General features: G+C 40.7%; 1 protein-coding gene across 1 annotated transcript in view; it reads left to right on the forward strand.

The window, feature by feature from the left end:
- AMN1 (antagonist of mitotic exit network 1 homolog (S. cerevisiae)) overlaps window positions 1-9,670 on the forward strand; it is a 17,258-nt gene that overhangs the window by 5,863 nt on the left and 1,725 nt on the right. Inside the window, exons 3-4 of the mRNA XM_010140604.1 lie at window positions 706-923; window positions 7,310-7,366. Of these exons, the coding sequence (XP_010138906.1) occupies window positions 706-923; window positions 7,310-7,366 (275 nt within the window). The remainder of the gene's footprint in view (window positions 1-705; window positions 924-7,309; window positions 7,367-9,670) is intronic.

Genomic DNA, 9,670 nt, shown 5'->3' on the forward strand with positions numbered 1-9,670 from the left:
TTTTTTTTTTAAGAAACCTGCTGGCTGCCACATCTAGAAATATCTGTGCCCTGTCATTACCAGGAAACATTTGCTCTGAAGGTTGCATGTGGAACATTTAGTGTCCTTTAATACCATAGCCAGTAGTACTTACTCCTCTGTCAAGTTCAACTACCACTACTGTCTCTTGCATCATTCTTCGCAAAGCGGTTCTGACCCAAGCAAGTACTATTTTATCCATGTTTCTTAGAAGTTCATGCGTTCTAATATATCTTAATGACATTCAAGTTTTTGTTTCTATCTGTCCAGAAGTGGTGTAATTTTCTATACCTCTGCAATCATCATGTTTCCATCATTCTCAAAATAAATTCCTTTTATGAATTGTAGTATCATCAGTCTACTTTCAAGCCACTGGCTTTTTTTCTTGCACTCACTGAGGTGATACCTCATGTATGTAATATTCCTCAGGTATCCCTCTGCAGTATGGAAGGGAATTTAGCATTTCAAAATTTTTATCAACTCTAGTATTGTTCATTGTCATTTTCTTCTTCTCATCCTTGAATTAAAAGAAACCAACCACAAATTTATTTCCTTGTAAATTCTTGCTCCAACTACATGACAGGAGAGTTGGAACAGTCAATGACCAGGGGAATGCATATTTAATTCAGCATGGTGGTTATGTTAAAAAAATGAGTAATTCTTTAAATTGCTCTGTTTCTTTGACAGGTGTCATAGCACTGGCCTTGTCCTGTCCTTACTTACGTGAAGCGTCTTTTAAAAGGTGCTGCGATATAACTGACAGTGGAGTTCTTGCTCTTGCACTTAACTGCCAGTTCCTACAAATAGTGAGCTTGGGCGGCTGTTCAGGCATCATGGATGCATCTCTGCAGGCACTAGGTGAAAACTGCAAATTTCTTCACAGTGTGGACTTTTCATCTACTCAGGTAACTAAGGTGTCAATTGAGTAACCGACTTTTGTTCATTTTTTTAAGACTCTCATGATAAAATTGAAAGGGGATCTTTTTAGCTCTACTTGACAAGATTTAGGACCACAGTTAGCCTCCAGTTTCCTCCTCTCAAGGAAAAGGGAAATATACTTTGTGTCTTGATAACCAGAAACATACACCTTTTGGTATTACAGCATGTATTGTGGACCAAAGATACTAACTTCCATTAGAATCTACCTAATACTGAGTCAAAGAAGTGAGCTTATCTTTACTTACGTCTAAAGCAATAAAATAATAGGTGAAATAATACAGCAAGAATAAACCAAAACAAGGTAATGCACCTAATCATTACTGCAAAAGGTTAACTATAGAGACTAAGAAAGATGCACATCGCCAACTGCCCTAATACTTTACCATCATCCAAATCCGCAATTGCTGGGGAGCCCCAGTTACAGCGAGGATTTGGAGAACCTTTCCTGGCAATTGGGAGGTCCTACACAGTGTGTCCACTCGTAGGTGAGGTCTCCAAAGTCACTGTAAGAGGGTCCAGCCATTTATATTGTTGAATAAACAGGCTTACGTAACTTCAAATGTGGGAACATCTGGTTTCACTCTCAGTTTAGATGCCTCCCAATGCCTGGCCAGGGCTCAAGGAGGAACCAAGGGAGTTCCTTTATCTACTGCTTTGACCACCTAAACAAGGCCAGACATCTGGTTTCACAGCCTTGACAACCTGCCACTAAACAAGGAAAGATAAATACATTCTCATGACATTTTATCTTCACTAATGGTTATTTTATCTAAGCCACATCTTTCACTATTGATCGTACATATTTCACTAATGATCAGATACTAATATAACAATGGGTTGTAAGGTTCATCTAGAGGTCAGCTTTGGTTCAGGGCCTATTACTTAGAACTCGGTACTTCATACTGGAAATTTTTTTTTCAGTATCTTTGATAGTGCAACAATTTTCTTCAAGCTGGAAAATAATAAAAAATATTCCATATAAAGAATTTTGGACAGGTTATTGTCTGCTTTGTGTAAGACAGACTGACCTGAATAATAATAATATCAGATGTCAAACAATATAAACCGCTAGGAGAAGTAAGCACTCCATAGTTAGTTCTAGTTCAAGAGTGACTGTGCTTTCTGAATGGCTTGTCAGAATTATGTTATGGGGTCAACATGGAACTGATGACATTTAAAATGTCAGAAAGGGCAGGTGAGAGAATTCAACAACAGGTAATATTTAGAGAAGAAAGGGGGAAATGAGCTTCAACAGCAATGCTATAACATACTTTGTAGTTAGAGTAAGATAATGGAGTGAGGGAAAGGATTTTTTGCCGTAAGTGTAGCATTTAGTTGACTGTGATGGTAAGTGATTGTGTTGGATGTGAGTCAAGCACAGAGCATTCATAATGAAGTGTCAGCACTCGAAACCACATAGCAAAAAAAAAGTTGTTACTTTAGATGCTCTTATTCTTCTTTCAGTTCTTCCAGAAGTAAGGTATCAAAAGTAATCTTAGGTTTTTATTTGGTATTTTTTATTATTATCATTTAGCTCTATTTCTTCAAACTTATTTAATTACGTTTTTGTTCCCTTGCCCCCCTCTTCCTTTATAGGAAATAGATAAGTTCCCTTGTATATGTTTTAAATGAAATGAAAGGTGCTTGGGTAACCTAATGTTTCCACTTCTTTTTGTTCCTTTCTGATAATTGCACAGTGCTAATACATTAGAATTCTGAATTTCATTTGACCAAAAATAAATGGAAACATATACTAGATAGAAATGAAATCAGTTTACGATGAAGTAGAGGAACTATGGATGGCTCATGCCTGTAAGAGGTTGCATATTCTTGTGCTTGAGTACCAGAATGCGTAGTAAAAATACTGAGTGAAACTCACAGAAAGCTGTGTGAAAGAGTAAAACAGTGAGAACCCTGGTGGTAAATGCTCATGCAAAGAAGAGTACAGCTCACTTGCAGGAACAAGGAAGCAGATATTGTAGGGGTAAATCATACGTCACAAATATTCAGGGCGGACGATGCGACAATAGTTTTATGTGTACACAAGGCCTTTATTAAGATACAACTGCAGCAGACTGCTGCAGCCCCTACACACTACAAATTCTAAGTGCTAACTGCGCAGCTTCTTCCTTATCACATCTATTTATAGTTTCTAAGTTATCTTACGTACCTCGGCTGGATTGGTTTCAAGTTCACTGTCCTGCCCAGAGATGAGCTGGCTTTCCAATCACCCCTTGACACAACCTCTCTGTCTCCTCCTAAATAACACACCTCCTGCTGCTGACTGACAGCAGGCTTACAGGGCTGCTGCCCGGACCGGCCGGGGGGGTCATGCCCACAAGATATGAGCTAAACTACAGAGGGGACAAATGCCTCAAGGTGATGCAGCCATTTTAAAAACAGGCCCATCTGATGGCTGCAGAGATGAAGTACAATAAGTAGAGGGTATAGAAGTGGTGCACAATAACAAGAAATGGGGCGAGTGAGGCAAGGGGAGGATCACTATCCCTAGGAGTATTTGAAAGACGTGTAGATGTGGTACTTAGGGACATGGTTTAGTGATGACCTGGCAGTGCAGAGTGAACAGTTACACTCGATGATCTTAAAGATCTCCTCCAGTCAAAATGATTCTCTATGATTCTGTGAACTAAAAAGGAGCTGTAGCTCTGTGTCCCCTGTATGCATACAGAGAGTGTGAGTGAAAGAACTCTGCATCACTGGCATACGAAACCCATTTGTGTTTATCAGTATGTTACTGGTCTGAGAGGTAGGTCTTATACTGTACTTACTGCTCTGCTTCTAGTGTGGTCTAAATTCCAGCAGTGTTAACTGGTAGAAACACAAGCTCAGGAGTCCAAATCCCTGCACTGATTGAACAGGTATTCCCTTGGTGTATGGCAAATAATTGTGGAAATAATCTTGCCTGGAAGGGCAGTGCAGACTGCAACAGTTTCCTATGTAGGATGTGGGACAGTTTAGTTCACTGCAAAATGTGTTGGCAAAACCAGGAGTATTGCAGGTTAGCTGTTTTATCTGTCACAGAATCATGGTATCATTATGGATGGAAGAGATCTTTAAAATCATCAAGTCCAACCACTAAACCAGCACTTTCAGGTCACCACTAAGCCACGGCCCACAGCACCCCATCTACATGTCTTTCAAATACTTTCAGGGATGGGGATTCCACCGGTGCCCTGGGCGGCCTGTTCCAGCTTGACAACCCTTTCTGTAAAGAAATTTTTCCTAATATTCAGCCTAAATCTCCCCTGGCGCAACTTGAGGCTATTTCCTCTTGTCCTGTTACTTGGTCCTTGGGAGATCAGACCCCCACCTTGATACAACATCCCCTCATGTAGTTGCACTCTTTGGGCATGGCCAGCCAGTGGGTTTTTTTATCCAGTGAAGAGTACACTCGTCTAAGCCACGAGCAGCCAATTTGTCCAGCAGAATGCTATGGGAAACAGTGTCCAAGGCTTTACTGAAGTCTAGGCAGACAACAGTCCACAAAGTGGGTCACCTTGTCGTAGAAGGAGATAAGGTTAGTCGAGAGGAACCTGCCTTTCGTAAATCTGTGCTGACTGGGCCTGATCACCTAGTTGTCCTGTGTGTGGCGTATAATGGCACTCAAGATGATCTGCTCCATAACCTTCCTCGGCACCAAAGTCAGACTGACAGGCCTGTAGTTCCCAGGATCCTCCTTCTGGTCCTTCTTGTAGATGGGTGTCACATTTGCTAACTTCCAGTTGACTGGGACCTCTCTGGTTAGCCAGGACTGCTGCTGGAAAGTGGCTTGGTGAGCACTTCTGCCATCTTCCTTGGGTGGATCTCATCTGTCCCCCATAGACTTGTGTTCATTGAAGTAGTGTAATAGGTCACTGACCAGGTACTCATGGATTATGAGGTCTTCATTCTGCAACTCTTTCCTGTTGTCCAGCTTAGGGGCTGAGCATTCAGCGAACAACTGGTCTTGCTGCTAAAGACTGAGGCAAAGAAGGCATTCAGTACTTTATCCTTTTCCTCATCCTGGGTCACTGTGTTTCTCCCCACATCCACTAGAACATGGAGATTTTCCCTGGTCCTCCTTTTGGTGTTAAGGTGTTTATAGAAGTATTTTGTCTTTTATGGCAGTGGCCAGATTAAGTTCTAGTTGGTCTTTAGCCTTTCTAATTTTCTGCCTGCACAGCCTCACAAGATCTTTGTAGTCTTCCTGAGTGGCCCCTTCTTCCACAGGCCATGGACTTTCCTTTTCTTCCTGCGTTCCAGCCAAAGCTCTCTGTTCAGCCAGGCCAGTCTTTTTCCCCATTGGCTCGTCTTATGGCTCACCGGGTTGGCCTGCTCCTGCACCTTTAAAGATTTCCTTCCTGAAGAATGTCCAGCCTTCCTGGACTCCTTTGCCCTTCAGGACTGTCTCCCAAGGGGCTCTGTCATCCAGCCTCTTAAACAAGTCAAGCCAGTGCTCCTGAAATCCAAGGTGGCAGTTCCACTGACCCCCCTCTTTACATCCCCAGTCTTCGAAAGCTCTTCCATTTCATCATCCCTATGTCCAAGACAGCTTCCAACCTTCACATCTCCCACAAGTCTTTCTCTGTGAGCAGGTCTAGCGGGGAGCCTTCCCTCATTGGCTCTCTCACCAGCTCTGTCAGGAGGTTACATGCCACACGCTCCAGGAACCTCTTGGACAGTCTCTGCTGTATTGTATTTGCAGCAGACACCCGGTGAGTTGAAGTCCTTTGCAAGAACAAGTGGTAGTGATTGTGGGACTTCTCCCAGCTGCTTATAGGCCTCTCCTTCCCGGCCTATTCCTTCTGAAGAGTTTATAGCCATCCAGCGCAGCACTCCAGTTATGCGAATCATCTCACAATGTTTCCATGATGGCAACCGTATCGTAGTTTTCCTGCTGTACAATGGCTTCCACTTCCTCCTGTTTTTTGCCCATGCTACATACATTGGTGTAGATGCACTTTAGTTGGGCTGTTGATCCCATCATCTTTTTGGGGGAGAAGGCCGGATTTCTACATGACCATTCCCTGGTGCATCCATGGTTTCTCACCCATTGATATTCCCTGTGTCTTTGCAATTGTGTGGCACTCCATCCCCTACCTCCACTGGGATGTGAGACTGAAGGACCTCGCTAGCACAGAGTCCCACAAACATTGATGTGCCACCCCTAGACTTATTTCTGGTGAGCCTGGTTTTATGCCTTTACCTTACTGCGAGCTTGTTCTGGGAATCATAGAACAATTTTGGTATGATTTTTGTTGGGAAATACCTTTAAGATCATCAAGTCCAGCTGTTACCCTGGCACTGCCAAGTCACCACTAAACCATGTCCCTCAGTACCACGTCTGCATGTCTTTTAAATATCTCCAGGGATGATGACTCCACCACTGCCCTGAGCAGCCTGTTGACAACCTGTTGTGTCATATGCTCGTGTCCTTTCTCCATTGGCACTGACCTGACTCTTCCTGTTACAGTTCTGTGCAGCAGACTTACAATAGAGGACCATTTGTGCAATGGGAGTAATCAGATCCTTAAACAGAAGTGGAACTTGTGCCCTCCGGTTCTAGCTGTCAAATGTCAAAGTTGGATGAGCCTTACTGTATGTATTTGATGACTGCTATTCCTGCCATCTAATGTAAGCTCTGTGAAAAAACCCATGTGGTGGATCTGATATCCAATTCAGCTTTTGAAGTGGGGAGGAAGTTTAATGAGTTTGATTCCCAGAAGCAAACGAATAAATTGGTCTTTCTTGCCTTTCTAAGGAAAGGAATGTCTTTTGTCTCTCGTGCGGGTAATCATTGCTTCTTGGTTGGGTGCAGCCAAACACTTTGATAAATCTTCTAGTGCAAGTGTATGATGCCTGCTTGTTTGAGGGATTTTTGTCTTACATAATTGGTTTGCTTCAAGGTAAGTAAACGTAAGACAGCAGATAAAAGACAGGGTTTTTTCACAACCCAAGAAACTTCCTTCAGGAAGTCCAGCAGTTCTGAAAACAGGAGAGAAAAAGTTCTAGGTAGAGCAGAAATGCTTTAAACCGTATAAATTTAAAGTGCTGTGCTCTGACCATAATAACGTGCCCATTGTTAAATGAGACAAGGACACTGCAGAAATAGCAGTTACGCAGTTGGAGACATCCTGGTAGAAAGCCAGGCTGGATCACATGGCAGGAAAATGCAAAGACCATACTTGGATAATCTTCTCTACAAGCGTAGTTAGGAAGAAAATACTGTAGTGTTAACTGTATTCAGTGACTGTAGGGAGTGAATAAATTAATTTTTTCCCCCTCCCAAATAGCTCTGTTTGAAAAAATGAGCTTTAATCCATTGTGTTAATAATGTGGTTTTTCTCTCTAGGTAACAGATCATGGTGTTGTAGCACTAGTGAGTGGAACATGTTCAAAGAATTTGAAGGTAACTTACTTAACCTAGTAACAAAGAAATGAACAAAAGCAAAAACCTGCATTTTTAAATTATTATTATCGGTATTACTTCTGAAGAATTGTTTTTATTGACTGACTTTTGCCTTTGTTTGAGTACACACTTGCCCTGATTTTTCTTATGAATTGAATATTTGCTGTCTCTCTGTAGCAGTGCCCCAGACCAGCTTTTTGAGAACTTCAGTCTTTTTGATTTTTCTTCTGTTGAATGTAGTGCGCTCATTTTAATTCATGTTGTTTTAGAAAGGTGTATGATAATGAATGCTTAAGGTCTTCCCATAATTTCTTTGGAATTATTTCTTCATTCTGTGGAACACTGAGGCAGAATTTCTAATGTGGATAATTTTGTGGATTTAAGAAACCACGTAACACCTCTGCATAGGTAAATCTCGAACTTATGAGAGCAACTGTGAAAATTAAGTTGTCTTTGCATATAGATTCTCTAGACACTGAGACAGTAATAAAATTATGGAGAAGAGGTATCCAATATCTCTTATCATAAATTATCTGCTTTTCTGTAAAGTACATTTCTTATCCGTATGTAGGGTTTGCTTTCATAAAGGCTGGTTCTGAATACAATCTATTCATCTAGAATTCCCCTAGCTATTTCATCTAGAAACTAAGATGGGAAACAAGTCATACTTTTGCTAACTCATGATGTTTAAAAAAAAAAAACCACATCTGGGTCATCTGACAGTGTTAATAACCTGGGAAAAGCAGAACTGTTATTGTTAGATCTGGAGGGTGAACAGTTAGATTTGGCTTGAGGTGTTTTTCAGCTGGTTTTGTCTGTTTTGGACAATCTTTTTAGTCTTGCTCAGTCTTGTGGTGCAAGATGAAATAATTATTTTTCAGACAATAGCAATGAGATTTTTTTAATATATACTAGAATTGACTTGAAAATATCTTTGTCTTTTAGGTGGTTACACCTTTAGCTCTAGCAAAACATTGGTTGCAGGTTTTCTAAACAACCCCAAGACTATGCAGATGTCTTCGTAAGACACCTCTCGTATCCAGCCTACAAATGGAAAGCAGTGTGTATCACCGTGATCTGCATTAGATCATTCAGACTAGGTCACTGTGTCTTAAAACACAAATATTCTAATAGGTTTTCATAAGTTTATTGTAATAAGTTTTGGGTTTGCTATTGAGTAGAGTGGGTTTCTGTAAAGTTCCTAGAGGGTTTTGAGCAATCTTTCAGCTATGTTGGTAAAATTACTCTGTCAGTATCGTCTTCCCTCTTCTGTATTATTACTGTCCACAGTTCATAGAGAATTACATTCTTTTGTGTAAGCCCTTCAGACCATAGAAGTGCAGTTCCATTTATTTTCAATTAAAATTTCCAAATTTCCACTTACAAAATGTGGTCTTCGGTGTTTCCTGGTCGCATTGCTATAGTTAATATTTCTTTTAAAGTGCCCAGGCTTTCTTCTGTGTGTGCTGCACGTGGATGCCTGTGGAATCTGTACTAGATCACAAAGAACAAGTTAGGTACCTTTCATAAGACCTGCTTCCCCTGTAAGTATTTAAAAAAGTGATGTTGAGGTGGTGGGCTTCACTTCCAGAAGAGCTAAGGAGAAATTTCAGTCATGCTAGACTGAATAATAGTGTGGATTTTGGTTGTTTGCTTTCTTGAGCTCAATACTTGTTTCTGCTTTCTTAAAAGCCACGTATTTAAGTGCTTTTGCATTCGAGGTTTTGGGGTGTTTTTTTCTTTGGGGGGTAGCCTCTGGAGTTTTAAAAAGGCAAAATTTAAGGAGTTTGTGTGGAATGACAGTTTTAAAAACAGAAGTTGTGTTCTATCAGTATAAAGAGCTAGAATGGCTTAGGTCTCTTGGTTTACAAGCAGTAGAGAAAAAGACATTTTGTGGAGAGTATGAAATATTTCCTTCAATCTCTACCTAATTGTAACTCTTTTCCTTGTCTGTGTCACAGTCCTCATACCTCTATTTCATGTCATCAAAGTGCAAATTTATAGATAGTGATCTCATGTCAGGTACATGATGAAAAAAATAGGGTCCTAAAATTCTCAAACTGTAACTAGCAGGCAAATTTATAAATGTTCTTACTTCATTCAGAGGTGTTCAGATTCCACATTTTACTTACTGAAATGAACTAAAAAACACATATATCAGCCTTTGTATATCTCGCTTCTGTGAATGCAATTCTTGTTTCCTATGCCATTATGCTGTACAAAGTTGCATTTATTACAAAGGTCCCTTTCATTTTTGTGCTCTTTCGAGATCCTTGGAGTTTATCATTTGGAAAGACACTCTTT

The sequence above is a fragment of the Buceros rhinoceros genome, unplaced genomic scaffold, assembly GCF_000710305.1.
Source record: "Buceros rhinoceros silvestris isolate BGI_N320 unplaced genomic scaffold, ASM71030v1 scaffold7240, whole genome shotgun sequence".
NCBI lineage: Eukaryota > Metazoa > Chordata > Aves > Bucerotiformes > Bucerotidae > Buceros > Buceros rhinoceros.